This window comes from Felis catus, chromosome A2 (genome assembly GCF_018350175.1).
Source record: "Felis catus isolate Fca126 chromosome A2, F.catus_Fca126_mat1.0, whole genome shotgun sequence".
Lineage (NCBI taxonomy): Eukaryota > Metazoa > Chordata > Mammalia > Carnivora > Felidae > Felis > Felis catus.
Window position 1 is genome coordinate 161,892,328 of NC_058369.1, and position 16,944 is coordinate 161,909,271.

The 16,944-nt window shown below is 43.9% G+C and overlaps 1 protein-coding gene across 2 annotated transcripts in view; it reads right to left on the reverse strand.

Moving 5' to 3' along the window:
- The window catches only part of ZNF786 (zinc finger protein 786), a 26,376-nt gene continuing 9,432 nt past the window's right edge, over nt 1–16,944 (reverse strand). Inside the window, exons 1-4 of one of the 2 annotated variants that reach the window (XM_023250700.2) lie at nt 15,866–16,020; nt 7,899–8,025; nt 4,202–4,354; nt 1–2,772 (exon numbers count right to left, since the gene is read on the reverse strand). In XM_023250700.2, the coding sequence (XP_023106468.2) occupies nt 710–2,772; nt 4,202–4,354; nt 7,899–8,025; nt 15,866–15,883 (2,361 nt within the window). In that variant the 5' untranslated portion in view covers nt 15,884–16,020 and the 3' untranslated portion in view covers nt 1–709. Of the gene's footprint in view, nt 2,773–4,201; nt 4,355–7,898; nt 8,026–15,865; nt 16,021–16,944 lie in introns of those variants that run through there. The other variant, XM_011280661.4, reaches the window with a different exon arrangement.

Genomic DNA, 16,944 nt, shown 5'->3' on the forward strand with positions numbered 1-16,944 from the left:
TTCAGAGAACTTGTTTTATTGCTCACAGTTTCAAAATAAATGAATCAAAACCAAATTCAACATTATATCAGGGCTGCAACAAAATTCACACATACCTGAACCCCCACTTTAGAATCATACTGTGGAAAGGGAGAACAGTAGACATTTAATAGCCACCTCATCTCCTCAACTTTGGGAACAGTACTGGAAGGATTTCCTTTTGTCTTAATTCAAGCTGGGATTTCAGAGCTAGCTGAACATTTGGGGGGAAATTACCACTTAAGATGGTAAGAAGAACAGATATCTCTCTTATCAATGGATAGGAAATAGAACTGGTGATGTTTTAAATGTTTATTTTAGAGAGAGAAAGAGAGCGCCCGCGCCTGAGCGGGGGAAGGACAGAGACAAAGGGTAAGAGAGAATCCCAAGCAGGATCGGGCTGTCAGCAGGGATCCAGATCTGGGGCTGGAACCCACCAACCTGAGATCATGACCTGAGCCGAAATCAGGAGTCGGATGCTCAAGTGACTGGGCCACCCAGGCGCCCCTTCCTGGTGATGTTTTAGCCGAGAAAATCCTTTGTGGCTTCTCATACTCCTAACTTGGTTCCATTCTTGGTCAAAAAAGGGCCCCTGTTCCTAAAATCTGTCTCCCGGCGGGTTTCGCTATGGCTGCCGTGGATTCCCATGGAACGTCAAGCCTGCCGAAGGCTCTGGACGCCCTTCCCGGCCTCAACTCCAGTCAGCCTCGATCATCGCGAACAGCTGGCTGAGCCTCTTCTTGACGTCAGGCTCGCTGGGGGCACTGCAGGATTTGGCGTGCACGCGGATGTGTTCGGCAAGTTTGGACTTGTAGATGAAGCCCTTGCCACAGTCGCCGCAGGCGAACGGCCTCTCGGGTCTGTGTATGCGCTGGTGCCTCAGCATGTGTCCCTTCTCCCGGAAGTTCTTATCACACTCGGGACAGTGGAAGGGCCTCTCGCCTGTGTGCAGGCCTTGGTGGCTGAGCAGCTGCGCCTTCAGGCGGAAACTCTTGTCGCACGTGGGGCACTGGAAGGGCTTCTCCCCCGTGTGCGTCCGGACGTGTTCGATGAGCTTGGACTGCTTGGCGAAGCCTTTGCCGCACTCGCAAGAGAAGGGCATCTGCCCGCCGTGCAGCAGCTGGTGGGCCTTCATGTCGGCCTTGACGCGGTAGCTCTTGCCGCACTCGGGGCACTGGAAGGGTCTCTCGCCCGTGTGCAGGCGCTGGTGACTAAGCAGCTGCCCTTTGAGGCGGAAACTCCGGTCGCAGCTGGAGCAGCGGAAGGGCCTCTCGCCGCTGTGCACGCGGAAGTGCTCGGCGAGCTTGGACTGCCGGGTGAAGCCCTTGCCGCACTCCCCGCACGAGAAGGGCCTCTCCTTGCTGTGGGTGCGCTGGTGGGCCTTCAGGATGCCCTTGAGGCGGAAGCTCTTGCCGCACTCGGGGCACCGGAAGGGCCTCTCCCCGCTGTGCACTCGCAGGTGCTCCCGGAGCTTGCAGCGGTGCGCGAAGCCCCTGCCGCACTCGCCGCAGGAGAACGGCCTCTCCCCGCCGTGCCGGAGCCGGTGTGCTCTCAGCATGCTCTGGAGGCGGAAGCTCAGCCCGCACTCCGGGCACTGGAAGGGCTTCTCGTCCGTGTGCAGGCGCCGGTGCCGCAGCAGCTGTCCCCTCTGGCGGAAGCTCCGGCCGCAGTCGGCGCACCCGAAGGGCCTCTCCCCGCTGTGCACTCGGACGTGCTCCGTGAGCTTACACCGCTTGGCGAAGCCCTTGCCGCACTTGGCGCAGGAGAAGGGTCTGCCGCCGCCGTGCGCGCGCCGGTGGACCTCCAGCGAGCCACCCGGGCGGAAGCTGTCGCCGCACTCCTGGCACCGGAAGGGCCGCTCTCCCGCGTGCACCCGTTTGTGGCTGGCGAGCTGGGACCCGGCAGCGAAGCGCTCCCCACCCTCGGGGCAAGACAACGGCCGCTCCCCGGCGGGGCGGTGCCGGACAGTCTCCGCGGCCCCCGGCCACGGGCCTGGCTTCCCTCCCGAGCGCAAGCTGGCCCGCCGTGCCTTCCCTGGGAGGGCCAGGTCGCCTTCGCCACGGGAGACCAGCCTCCCCCTGCTGGGCTGGCTCTGGGGAGCCGCCAGGCTGTTCTTCGGGAGAGCGTTCCGGTCGCACCTGGGGCACTGGGAAGGCCTCTCCCCCCTGCGCCGGAGGCGGTGGCCGAGAAGGCTCTGCTTGCACGGGCCGCACCGTTTACATCCAGGGCCCTGCGGAGGGCTCGTCCCCGCCGGTGCAGCCAGATGCCTGAGCAAATACCGCTTCCGGTGGAAGCTCCGCCCGCAGTCGTGACACCGGAAATGCTTCCGACCCTGAGGGATGCTGCGCTGTTGCTGTGGATCGGCTTGTTTGCTGAATTTCTTCCAGGGCCTACACGGCTGGTCACTCAGGTGGCTCTGGTGCTTCTCTAAGTGATTCTTCTTCCAAAAGCTTTCCTCACTGACAGCGCTTGGGTGCTGGGTGCCCTCCCAGGAGGGGACCTCCTGAAAGGCAGGGGGAGCCAGAGTTCTGGGACTTGGGATTCCTTCTCTCCGGGTAGGTTCCCTGCAGCTGGAGACTACTGGAATTGGAGCCCATGCGACATGTCTGTGTGGATTCACGAGAGCGATCCTCCCGTCAGGCCTGAAGGAAGCATCTGCCCTTCCTCCTAGTGAGGGTTCAGAGGGGCACTGGCCCTGTAGATCTACTTGGAACCCGCATTGAGCCTCTCCTGAATTCACAGCTTGTTGACTTCCTGAAATGGAAAACAAAACTTCAGTCCATATTCCTGTCATGACTAAAGGCTTATATCACCAGGAAAGGGAGCAGTAACAGTGACCTCTGGGAACCCAGCTCCCACGGAGCTCCACAACCAAGGACATTTCAGTATGGTTCCATTTAATGACCAGGAGTTTGGTGAGAGTGTGCTAAAATTAAACCGAAAAAAACTTTTCTTAAAAGAGGAAAATCTAGGAGCGCTTGTCTGGCTCAGTCGGAATAGCATGCCACTCTTGATCTCAGCGTCATCAGTTCGAGCCTCATGTTGGGTATAGAGATTACATAAATAAACTTAAAAAAAAAAAAAAAGGAAAATATAGGTCTTAATAGGGCCTATGCTCTGAAATGAGACCGTCTGGGTTCAAATCCCACCTTTCCGCTGTCTAGCCTCTGTCAAGTGAATCTCTCTTGGCTTTGGTTCCTTCTCCCGTAGAAACAGGGAAACAACAGGACATTTGATTGTCATGATTATTGAGTTCCTGCAGTTACAGTGACTGCACACCCCATGTGCTCACCGCCATGACTACAGGACCATCCAACTTGTGCCGTTTTGATGTGGAGGCATTTCTGGAGTCAGGATGATGACGGTGTCACTATTAGACCCTAACACCATGGTCCCATGTCACCCAGGGGATGTCCCTCAGGCCAGGCAGCAGGGCTTGGGCTCTGTTCCCCACTCCTCGCCCCTATTTCCACCAACCTTTTAAAAAGGTTTCTTGGAAGAATTGATAACAGATGGTAAAAAGTGAAAGAATTTGTGAAGCAAAACTCCTTTACTGTCCAGAAAGCAGCAGCCACAAACTAAGCAAACTAAACAAATTTCTGGGAATGATGCTCCCGTTGGCTTTCTCATTCCGTATTTTAATGCTGCCTTTTAAGAATGCAAAAATTTCAGACTCTCCTATGATAACAAGAAACAACAGAGGAGAGCTAAGTTTTAGGTATTCAAGTAGAGACAACAGTTCCCAGATAGGAAGGAAGCAATTTTGGTCACTAGGATTTAGATAACCAGTTTCGCTACCACCCCGCCCCACACCAGCCCTGCCTACTAACAATAGTGCCTACTTACTGAGCTCTTACTGTGTGCCATGTATCATTTTAACACTTTATGTATACTAACCTACTTAAACCTATAATGTAGGTGCTTTTATTATCTTCATTTCATAGGCCAGGAAATTGAAATATCGAGAGGTTGAATAACTTGCCCAAGGCGACCCAGAAAAGCAAGATCCAGACTCAGAGTCCAGGACCCATACTCCTAACCACTGTGCTCTACTGCCTTTTTCTAGAATATGCCAGACATCAAGCCTCAGCCTAGCCAAACAGGAAGACATGATCAGAGAACTGGAACAAAGATATCTGAATGTGATGTCCTCAGGAAAGGGCCCTAATTTCTTAATACTCACGCCAAAACCGATGTCCCTCAATAACTGGATCAAAATGCAGATCAGCTGAAGAGCAAATTATGTTTCCTGATTTCTGTGATTCTCCCCAGTTCTTGAAGAACTCTTTCCCCTGTTCAATCCGTGATATTAGTTCTGGTTTGGGAAGTCCATCATCTGTACAAAGAAGTTAGACAGGGTAGTTTGGTTTCTTTGAGCACTAAATTTAAAGCATGCGGAGTTGTTTTTAAATTTTTTAAATGTATTCCTGGGATAACGTATGAGAAGAGATGTCAAAAAATAGATTATAGGTTTGCACAAAGAGGAGTAAAACTGCCCACACATCCTAAAAGTTCTTCCTAATCTTTCTGGACCTGTTAGATCAGTTATGCTGTTTAAATCCTGTCTTGGTCCCCATATGTCTAGCAATATATATTTAGCCATGGGTTTCATAAAACTCACTAGTAGGGTGCTCTGAGAATGGTGGGACAGCCCTGGAGACAGCTGGACAGATATCATGAGAAGAGGGGGAGATGGAAAAATAATTCGAATGCCTGTCCTAGGCAATTTCAAAGTAGGTAGCTCCAGCTAAAATATTCTCAGAAGTTCTCTGGTGACGGTGCTAATCATGACTCCAAACACAGTGGAGTTCTGCTAGAAGAAAAAGGGTTGTAAGCAATGAAATAAACAGATGAAAATAGTTACAAGATTCTTTAATATATGACCCCCATTTCCCAAAAGAAATGTTTATTTATTTTCAAGTAAAATTTTCTTTCAATAAAATATATTTAACAGAATCTAAAGTATGCTTCATAGGTTGCTAAAGGGAGATCAGTGTATGGTTCAAATAAGAGAAAGAGGGTACGCTGGGCAATGCCTGCCTCAGGAAGAAAATGTCAGACTGGTGTAGTACATGTGGAGACAGATCACTGTTCTAGATTCCTCCTTGTCCTCTGAAATCTGACTTCAATCCCAAAAGAATTCTAAGACTTCTTTCATGAGAAAAGGAATCCCTATCTTTTATTTAAATCCATATACCTATTCTCAATCTTCATCTGTTGAAATCCCAGCATCTTTTAAAATAAAAGTATTTTTCCAAAAGTAAAGCCTGGGTGGCTCAGTCAGTTAAGTGTCCAACGTTGGCTCAGGTCATGATCTCACAGTTTGTGAGTTCAAGCTCCACATCAGGCTTTGAGTTGATGGTGCAGAGCCTGCTTGGTATTCTCTCTCCCTCTCTCTTTGCCCCTCCCAAGCTTGTGCTTGCTCGCTCTCTCTCTCTCTCTGAGTGAATAAACTTAAAAATTAAAAAATAAATTAAAAAAACAAAACCAAGAAAACAATTCAATTTATAATAACACAAAAAATAATAAAACATTTAGGAATAAATTTAATAAAAGAAATCCAAGACTTATACAATAAAAACTATAAAATATTGTTCAAAGAAATTTTGTCATAAATGAATAGGAAGATATCCCATGTTCATGAAAAGGAAGCCTTGATATTGTTAAAATGACAATATTCCCCGAATCCAATCTGCCTTGTTTTTTGACAAACTGATCCTAAAAGTAATGGTAATCAAAAAGACAAACATATATACATCAATGAAACAGTACTGAGAATCCACAAATAAAACTCTACATTTATGGTAAACTGATTTTCCAAAAGGGTGCCAAGAGAATTCAATGGGGAAAGACTTTTCAACAAATGGTGTTGGGACAATTGGATATCCATATGCAAAAGAAGTTGATCCCTACTTCACACTGTATACAAAAATTAACTCAAAAGGGATCAAAGACCTAAATGTAAGCAATGAAACTCTAAACCTCTCAGAAGAAAACATAGGAGTGAATCTGTGTGACTTTGGATTAAGCAATGGTTTCTTAGATATGACACCAAAAGCTCAAGCAACGCAAGAAAAAGAAGTTGGGCTTCATGAAAATTGACAACTTTTGTGCTTCAAAGGATAGTATCAAGAAAGTGAACAGGGGCACCTGGGTGGCTCAGTCGGTTAAGCATCCAACTTCGGCTCAGGTCGTGATCTCAGTCTGTGAGAAGAGATGTCAAAAAACAGCACCAAGCCAGCTTAGGATCCTGTCCTTCCCCCTCTCTGCCCCTCCCCCACTCATATTTTCTCTCTCCTCTCTCTCTATCTCTCTCTCACCCCCCCCCCAAATTTAAAAAATAAAGAAAGTGAACAGACAACCACAGAATGGGAGAAAATTATCTGCAAATTATGTATCTGATAAGGGTCCAGTATCCAAAACAAATAGGGAATTTGTTTTTAACAGGCTTTGAATGCAACACAGGGCTTGAACTCATGACCCTGAGATCAAGACCTGAGATGAGATCAAGAGTCAGATGCTTAACAGACTGAGCCACCAGGCGCCCTACAAATGGAGAACTCTTAAAACTCAACAATGAAAAGACAAAGAAATAAATTTAAAAATGAGCAAAGTATTTGAACAGACATTTCTCCTAAGAAGGTATACAAATGAAAAGATGCTCAACACGATTAGCTGTTAAGGAAATTCAAATCAAAACCACAACAATATACCACTTCACATCCATTTAATCCTGATGTTTGGAACATTCTTTCTGGGTAGAACAGGATGGATGATAATAAGATTATCTTTCTTTCTCTATAGATTCAATTACTTTAATTGGTTCTTCAGTAAAAATAAAAATATGCAATATCTTAGATTATATGTTTTAGAAACAACACTCTCTATGTAAAGCCTAGAAAACTTAATTATGGTAAAAGAATAGAATATGAAGTATTAGAAACCTTATGATATAAAGAAGTGGTATGGCTGTTAGGAGCTGGCAGAAGAGGTGACAGGAAGTACAGGAGAACTAATCACCTTATCTTCATACACTGAAGTAATCGAGATGTAATATGAAGTTCACAGAACATGATCTAGAAGTTTATTATTTAAATTATATAGTTAGCCCATAGAGGCCTGAAAAAAAAAAAAACCTCAAAATTCGGGGGAAAGGGAAAAAAGGAGACAGAAGATCCTGTAAGTGAGTTAATCCCTCATTTTTCATAGTAATGAGTTAATGCTGTCTAGACGTGATAAATCAAGAAACTGAGACACAATCATGATAGTAAGATTGGAGGAAACCACAGTAAGAACTAAAACAGAAAAGGTTAAACGTGGTTGCCTTGGGAAATGAACTGAGTGCAGGAGTGAGGATGAAGCAGAGACTTTATCATTCGACACTTCTCTGAACAGACTGATTCTTAAAAATCACATTTGATAAATTAAAAAAAAAAAAAAAACATATGAAGACCAAGTAAGGAAAAAGACTAAAAAGAACACGTTACTATAACCAAGCAGAGACAGCTCCTGTTAAACATCTCAGGGTATAGCCTTACAAAATCTCACTGCAGGGAAATATTATAGCTTTTCTGAGTTATACAGACCCCACTGTAAAAGCTGACAAGTAGGGACACTACCCATATTAAAGATAATATGGGTACATTATGGATAGGAGCTAGGAGTGCTCCAATATGGAAATCATGGCACCCTATGACTGTGTAGCGACTAAAAGTCCCGAGTCCTGGTGTATTTAACATATGACTCTAGGGTAAAACAAAAATACCTTTCTGAGTTAAATTCTGAGAAATCTGGCCACCTAACAAACAGGAAACTCAAGTGGCCAAGACCTCTTTCAGGCCCATTTCCAGGATCTACCCACAAAATCAAGCACTTCTTACCTAGAGAAACAAGAATCTCATAATTGGTTCTCATTACATGCTTGTAAAGCTCCTTCTGCCATGCGTCCAGATTCTGCCATTCTTGTTCAGAGAAATAAATGGCAACATCTTCAAAAGTCAGAGGTAACTGAAATTACAGACATAATACATACACAGTCATTATTGCTTCAAAATGATTTCGGCTCCTTCTCATCAATGTATTTATTTTCTTTCTTAAGTAAACTCTACCCTCAACGTGGAGCTCAAACTCACAACCCTGAGATCAAGAATCACCCGCTTTACCCACTGGCCAACCAGGTGCCCCTCCTTTTCATCAATTTAAAGACTTTTTTAGAGGATCCTGTTCTTGTGTATTCAGCAGCTTCCTCCTTGAGAACTGCTCCTCCCCCTACTCCAACCATGTGGTTTTGTTAACCGTGGTTCGTTATGGTTGTTCAAACTACATATGCATTTGTATAGGATATTTTTCTTCTTTTAAAAACAAAAGAGGGAATAAAGCACTGTGTAATTTCATTCACTTAATATGTCAGGTGTTTTTCCAGGTCAGTGTGTACAGGCAAAACCAGGTTTTTGCAAACTGCATTATATTCCATTGCATGGGCACCCATACCCCATGAATGGGACACATAGTTTCCATTTCCTTTATAAATTACAAACAATGCTCTGATATGCTTCCTGATATACTAGTGCTTTTACCACTGTAAGATAAAGCCTAAAAAGGAGAACTACTAAATCAAAAGGTATAAAAATGTTCAGTTTAATAAATACCACTAGACTGCCTTCCAAAAAAAATCCAGCACTTTTGCCCTCTTGCTAATAAGATGACTTATTTCTTTGCACCTTCATCAGCACAGCATGGTTTTAAACCTTTATTATTTTTTTTTTTGCCAGTGCAATGGGTAAAAAGTTTCATTGTTTTAATTTGCATTCATTTGTGAGGCTTAACATCCTTTTCATACTTTTCGGGTGTGGAGGATGTTCCAGTATCTTTGTACATGTCTGTTCACATCCTTTGCTCAACATTCTCATGGACTCCTATAATTTGAATGAACTTCTTTATATCAGGGTGAATCATCCTTTGATTGACTAGCAAACATTTTCTCCCCCAGTCGTTTGTATTTTGATTTTATCTTCTGCCAAATAGAGCATTTTGAGTCTTTAATTTGATCTGTCAGTCCTTTCCATGGTTTCCAGGTTTGTTTTTTAATTTTTTAAAGGTTTATTTTGAGAGAGAGACGTGAGACTGAGCCACCCAGGTGCCCCCATAGTTTCCAGCTTTTTAAGTGTCCCCCACACCAAAAAGTTATACAAATATTCTACTAATATTTTTTGCCCTTAGATTTGCAATTTAATTCTATAGATGAGGGGCACCTGGGTGGCTCAGTCAGTTGAGCTTCTGGCTCTTGATTTTGGCTCAGGTCATGATCTCACAGTTTGCAAGATGGAGCCCTGCATCAGGCTCACTGCTGACAGTGGGGAGCCTGCTTGGGATTCTCTCTCTCCCTCTCTCTCTGCCCCTCCCCTGCTCACATAACCTCTTTCTCTCTCAAAATAAGTTAATATTTTTAGTAAAAATCAAAGAAAATTCTACAGATGAGATTGGCATCTTTAATAGATACATATGGAGAGCCAATCACACACCAATAAGTATACTATCCTTTCTCCTTAGATTGGAATGCCAACCTTTAATCTTTGCATGTATTAGATTTTCATAAATATGTGAATCTATATATTCTCTTACACTTTCTATATGTGTCTGATTACAGTACCTATGCAATATTGTAATAATGGGATGGTAAGTCTTACCCTCTCCTCACATTCTTTTCAAAGTTACTGCTGTGAATTCGTAGATATGTATCCTTCCTTATAAACTCCAAAATTATTTAGTCCAACAACAACAAAAAAGTGCATTGGAATTCCAGTCTGGACTGCATTAACTGTATATATGTATTTAGGAAAGATTGATCTCATCTAGAAACATGTTCTACATTCATTTGGTCCAGCTTGCTATCCTTAATAAAATTAATTATTTTCTTCATAAATGTTCTGAGTCTTTTTTATTAACTTTATTTCTGGTATTCTGTGGTCTTTCCAACAATTGTAAATGAGACCACCCCTTTTGGGGTGCCATTTCAAATTATCATTAATAGTTTTTTAAAAAGTTACTGATTTTTGTAAACTTACTGTGTATCCAATTAATGTGCCATATTATTTATCAATCCTATTAAGTTTATGGTGGGATACAATAAAAATTCTCAAATAAAGATAATTTCTCCATCTTCTACACTGCTTTTCTCTCATATTATTATAGTTTTCAGGAGAACCTCTTTTGTGGCTTTAGGGTTTAGTATCTTGATTTGGAAGACTTTTCCTATTCTAAAATTATAAAATATTCTCTTAAATTCTTCTTAACATTCTTATAACTTTTATTAGACTTAGACCGTTTTCCATCTGGAACTTATTTATGTGTAACATAACAGGAAGGAATATAATTCTTTTTCCAAGTGGATTTTCAGTTATCACAAAACTTACTCAACAGTCTATTCTTTCACCATTGATTTGAGATTGTTTTTCATTAATTAGGCTTCCATTTATACTTGGCATTTATACTCCATTTATACTTCCATTTATCCTTTTTTGCTCCAATACTGCAGTATAATTCTTATAGTTTTATCAGATATTTTGCTTTATTTAAAAAAAATTTTTTTTAACCTTTATTTATTTTTGAGACAGAGAGACACAGAGCATGAACGGGGAAGGGTCAGAGAGAGGGAGACACAGAATCTGAAACAGGCTCCAGGCTCCGAGCTGTCAGCACAGAGCCAGACACGGGGCTCGAACTCACGGACCGTCAGATCATGACCTGAGCCAAGTCGGACGCTTAACCGACTGAGCCACCCAGGCGCCCCTAGATATTTTGCTTTTTAAGGGGGCATGGCCATCCACCACTAACCTCCATCATTTCCCATAGGAAAACGTCTTGGCTTTTCTTGTCTGTTTTCTCTTCTACATAAATAGTAAAGATATTTTGTCAAATTTATACAAATTCTCATGGGATTCTGATACGAATATGCTTAATATATTAATTTGGGGAGAAATGGACCTCTAAAATATGGGTTCTTTCCACGCAGAAACATCTCTCTCATTTTTCTAGACATTTTATGTGCTTTAGTAAAATTAGTTTTCTTCATGTAGATTTTACATAATTCTCAACAGGTTCATTTCTAGGGATGGTAGTTTTTGTTGCTACCATGTTTTGGGTTCTTTTTTCCCCCCACTAAAATTTCTAATTATGAAAGGTTGGGAAGCTAATTTTTGTGTTTATTCTGGAAATGAATTCCCTTGTTGGCTAACACTTTAGTTGACTGCCTTGGAGTGTCTGTGTTGAGAACGAGATCTGCAAATTAACATTTCTTTTAACCATTTAAGCCTATCATTTCTTATTTTTCTTACTGTATTGGCTGGAATGATGTTGAATAAGAGTGGTGATAGCATGCATCTGTCTAAGGTTTATAACTAGAAGCATGTAAATTATATATTTGTTAAAGTAATTTACATTAAATGCACATTCTTTTATGGTTTCCTTTTCTCTCTTTTTCAAATTATATTTAAGATTTTTTTTTTCTTTTTAGGTAATCTCTACACCCAACGTGGGGCTTGAGCCACAACCCTGAGATCAAGAGTCACATGCCCCACTGACTGAGCCAGCCAGGAGCCCCTACTGCTTTCTTTTTTAAGTTTTTTAAAAATTTATCTATTTTGAGAGAGACAGAGAGAATGCAAGCAGGGAAGGGGCAGAGGGAGGGAGAATCCCAAATAGCTCCCCACTGTCAGCACAGAGCCTGACGTGGGGCTGGAACTCACAAAATTGCAAGATCATGACCTGAGGTGAAACCAAGAGTCAGAGACTCAACCAACTGGGCCACCAAGGCGCCCCCTATTGTCTTCTTTACATCAGTTTTAACTCCCAATATTTTGCCATATGTGTTTACTTCCTATGGGTATTAAAGTACAGTTTGTTTCAACTTTTATTTTTATTCATCTTTTCGTTATATGGAATATGAAGCTTAGATTTACGTTTTTAAAAAAATCTAATTATTCCTTTACATTTATATCAGCAATTCATTAAGTTTAATGAAACAGTCATTTCTGCTATGTTTTTAAAATGTGAATTTGTCCTAACATGATTGATATTGGGTGCCTGGGTGGCTCAGTAGGCTGGGCGTTTGACTTCAGCTCAGGTCATGATCTCACAGCTCGTGAGTCCGAGCCCCAAGTCAGGCTCTGTGCTGACAGCACGGAACTGGAGCCTGCTTCGGATTCTGTCTCTTGTCTCTGTCTCTGTCTCTCTGCCCCTCCCCTGCTCACGCTTTCTCTCTCAAAAATAAACATTAAAAAAAAATTGAAACAAAAATAATTTGTCACAAAATTTTACACTTGCTTATATGCAAGTTTGTCAGTGAGAAACTCTAGGTCAGTTCCACATGAGGACAATTTTACACCCCAGAGGACGTTTGGCAATGTCTGGGGACGCTTTTGTCAGGACTGGGCAAGCTGCTACTTGCATGCAGTGGATACTGGTAAACAGCCCACAGAGCACGAGACAGCCCCCTACAACACAAACTAGCCAGTTACAGAATGTCAGCAGTGGCGGGGGAAGGAACCGTGCCAGGCTGCCACAGAGAGATGAGAAGGAATATACAAAACACGCCCGCGCATACCCTTCGAGAAGAATCCGCCAGCTTCCTCAGATTACCCTGTTTTATGAGCCCAACCTCTCCAAACCTGGTATTGAAACTTTCTGTCTGATTTCGGATAATGGTCCTTCCACCTCACTGCCCCTTCTTACACCCACTTCCATAAGCAAATTTCAGGTAGTTTTTAAGCTAGTTTATTTTGTTAATAATTCAACATGCATAAAAGTGTGTTTTTACTAGGTTCCTATCTTTTCAACATGTCACTGACAAACTTTTTGAATGTTGTGTATCTAAACACCATTCCTCCGGTAAACTATGGTTTTTACTACATGATTTTGCATTGCACTGTGATTTTTAGAAATGCATGTGATGTGTTATAGCAGAAATGAATGCATGTTTTTGTTTAAAATATACTTATTCTCCTCTGATTAAATTCCTTACTTTAAAAATGTTTTCGGGGCGCCTGGGTGGCTCGGTCGGTTAAGCATCCGACTTTGGCTCAGGTCATGATCTCACAGTCCGTGAGTTTGAGCCCCGCGTCGGGCTCTGTGCTGACCGCTCAGAGCCTGGAGCCTGTTTCAGATTCTGTGTCTCCCTCTCTCTCTGCCCCTCCCCTGTTCATGCTCTGTCTCTCTCTGTCTCAAAAATAAATAAACATTAAAAAAAAAATGTTTTCAAGAAATGCTCAAAAAGCCTTCATTATTACTTTAATTTTCAGAAGTTAAAGATTGAGAAAATTAGAACATTATAACAAGTATCCTGGGTTGTTATCAGTATACTACTGATTTAAGAATTCAACATTTTTCTTCAGACTTCCTTTTAATGAAATAGAATATGACAGATGAAACTCAAGTCCTCTTTAGTCCCTCTTCAATATTTTTAAAATCTTTCTAAAATTTATTAAAGTTTATTTACTTTGAGAGGGAGGGAGGGAGGGAGGGAGGGAATGTGTGAGTGGGGGAGGGGTAGAGAGGGAAAGAGAATCTCAAGCAGGTTCCCAACTGTCAGTGCAGAGCCCAACGTGGGGCTCAGTCTCCCAAACCATGAGATCATGACCTGAGCTGAAATCAAGAGTCAGCTGCTTAACCGACTGAGACACCCAGGTGTCCTATTGTTTTTTTTAAATGTTTATTTATTTTGAGAGAGAGGGCATGGGCACTGGGAAGGGGCACAGAGAAAATTCCAAGCAGGCTCCATGCTGTCAGCACTGAGCCCGACTTGGGGCTCGATCTCACAAACCGTGAGATCATGACCCGAGCTAAAATCAAGAGCTGTAAGCTCAACAAATCGAGCCACCCAGGTGCCCCTTCAATATATCTTATACTCAGTCCTATTCTCTCTTCCAAGAAGAGAACATTATGTGCATGTAGTAACTTTTCAATTCATGTTTTTTTAATTTTTAAATACACATAAGTATCTATAAATAAGTATTACTTTAATTTTTATGCACAAATGCTTTATTATACTGCAGCTTGGATTTTTCATTCAATATTTTGAGATCTGTCCATATTGATATATACAGAATTGATTTAATTTTGTGTCGTGTTCTATTATCTGAATATGTCACAATTTTTAATCCATTCTTTTATCCACTGACCATTTGTTTTCAGTTTTCTGAACTGACTGTTCAGATCTTTTACCTATATTTTTTACTGGGTGACTTATGCTTTCATTTCTAGGATTTCTTTTTTTTTAGGTATACTTATTTTGAGAGAGAGAGGGACAGCACAAATAGGGGAGGGACAGAGAGAGGAGAGGGAGATTCCCAAGCAGGCTCCACGTCATCAGCGCAGAGCCTGATGCAGGGCTCGATCCCACAAACTGAGATCATGACCTGAGCCAAAACCAAGAGTCAGATGCTCAGCTGACTGAGCCACCCAGGTGCTCATTTCTACAATTTCTTTATATAACTTGTATATTGATTAATTGTTGACTAAAGTAGGTTACAAATACTTTCTCCTTGTGTATGTCTTCTCTGTTATTTTTTTTATTTTTTAAAGTTTATTTGGAGGGGGGGAGAGAGAGAGAACGAGCATGGAAGGGCAGAGGATCCAAAGCAGGTTCTGTGTTGACAGCAGAGAGCCCTACACAGGGCTCAAACTCACAAACCATGAGATCATGACCTGAGCTGAAGTCGGACGCTTAACTGACTGAGCCACCCAGGCGCCCCTAAAAAAATTTTTTTAAACAAAAAATAAAATCTGTTTACATTCACAAAAATCTTACTGCCATTTTGATAAAACTGCGGTAAATTTACACATTAACTTGGAAGAAAAGTATCATCTTTACTGTATTTAGTCTTTCCATCTATGGGCCTCGCTATCTCCCATTTATTTATAATTTCTCCATAAAAGTGTTGCATATCTTTTGAATATTTAATCCTAGGAATTATGCTTTCTTAGCTGAGACTATTAACGCTACTTTGAAATAACCTCATGAATTCATTTAGTGATCAGAAAAAATGCTCGGGGCGCCTGGGTGGCTCAGTTGGTTAAGCGACCAACTTTGGCTCAGGTCATGATCTCTCAGTTTGTGAGTTCAAGTCCCGCGTCAGGCTCTGTGCTGACAGCTCAGAGCCTGGAGCCTACTTCAGATTCTATGTCTCTCCCTCTCTCCACCCCTCCCCTGCTCACGTTCTGTGTCTGTCTCTTAATAACATTAAAAAAAAATTAAAAAAAAGAAAAAATGCTCAATATGAAAGTTTGTAAGGTATTAAAAAAAAACATAAGTGGTCATTCCTTCTAAACCTCGATTGCAACAAAACATTAAACCAATAGTGTGTATTCTGCTTAGATTTTTATATCCTATTCTATTCCTTCCGACCTGTCTTCCTTCCTTCTTACACTCAAACGTTAGCAGGTGAATTATCGTATTCAAGCCGCTGCCAGCCATCATTTCAATCACTCAGAGTCTTAAATTTTTTAAACACTTGTTCTGAATTCAGTAACTGCCATGTAAAACTGGCTGAGCTGTGACACCCACAAGGGAACCGGACCCATTTCTCTCCTTTCCCTTGTCAGCCCCCGCCACGCCCGGGCGCCCCCGGCCAGGCAGGGCCCGCTGCTGAGTGGGCCTGGTCCACGCTCGGCTTGTTCGGGAGTGCGGCCACCGGCTCCGTCCACGGTCCGGACCTTACACCCGGACAGACGCCGCTCCACCCGTCCTCCGCTGCCACCCCGCGAGGACCCCGGATGGAGGCCCGCCATGCCGGAGCCCGAAGACCCGCCCCGAGCCCCGAAACTGGGCGTCCGCGCACGGAGCCTTTCTTACCGGAGCCGGCTCGGCCATGGCCCTTCACGGTCCCTCCCGGCCCGCGGCCCCGCGGGGACGCTAAGTTCCCGGGCGGCCCCGCGGCACCTCCTCGGGCGCGCGGCCTCCAGCTCCGCCCAGCCCCGCAGGCCCAGCCCCCGCGCGGTGCACGCTGGGACTCGCGCCCGGCCCGGCCCCACAGCGCCCCCTGCGGCCGGGAGGAGCCAGCGCCGTCCCCGGGTCCTGGCGCTGGGTCTGGGTCTCCAAGCAAGGAAGACAAACTCTTTCAGTGCCTCTCAGGAAGACAGACTGAGAGGCACTGAAAGGAGCTGGAGAGAGGAAGACGGAAAGGCGGACGTGGGGCTTCAGCTGCAAGTGGGGAGACGACTCGCTCTTCACTGAGCCCCGGACGGAGAAGGGGCGCGGGGCTGGTTCCTCCCCGAAGCGGACCCCAGGAGAGGGGAGGATCATCTGTGAGGCCATCCCGGGAATGAAGCGAGGGAGGTGAGCCGGCCCAGGGGGTCAACGAGCAGGTCCCTGTCATGGGCAATGGGGAGTCCGTCCGGCGATTCTAAGAGTGTGCAATACCCCCCTATCCGCATCAGAATCCTCCCACCAGGGACCAGGAGGCTGGGAATTCATCTTCAGGGAGTCAGGCAGACACATGGCATCGCTGACCCCGTGGACTTAAATTAGAACGTGACTTACAGTCTATAAAATCCAAGAAATGGTCTTATAACCTAAATGTGAAATGGATCTTCAGTTTACTTCGTCTTTCACTCTTAAGTACCCAGTGTGATTGAAGTGCTGGGATATATGTCATTGCTTCCCCCTACCTGAAAGGTTTTCTTTAAAAAAAAAAAAAAAAATTGGGGGGCGCCTGGGTGGCTCGGTCGGTTGAGCGTCCAACTTTGGCTCAGGTCATGATCTCGCGGTCTGTGAGTTCGAGCCCCACGTCGGGCTCTGTGCTGACAGCTCAGAGCCTGGAGCCTGTTTCAGATTCTGTGTCTCCCTCTCTCTCTGCCCCTCCCCCGCTCATGCTCCGTGTCTCTCTCTCTCTCCCTCTCTCTCTCTCTCTCTCTCCCCCCTTCAAAAAGAAA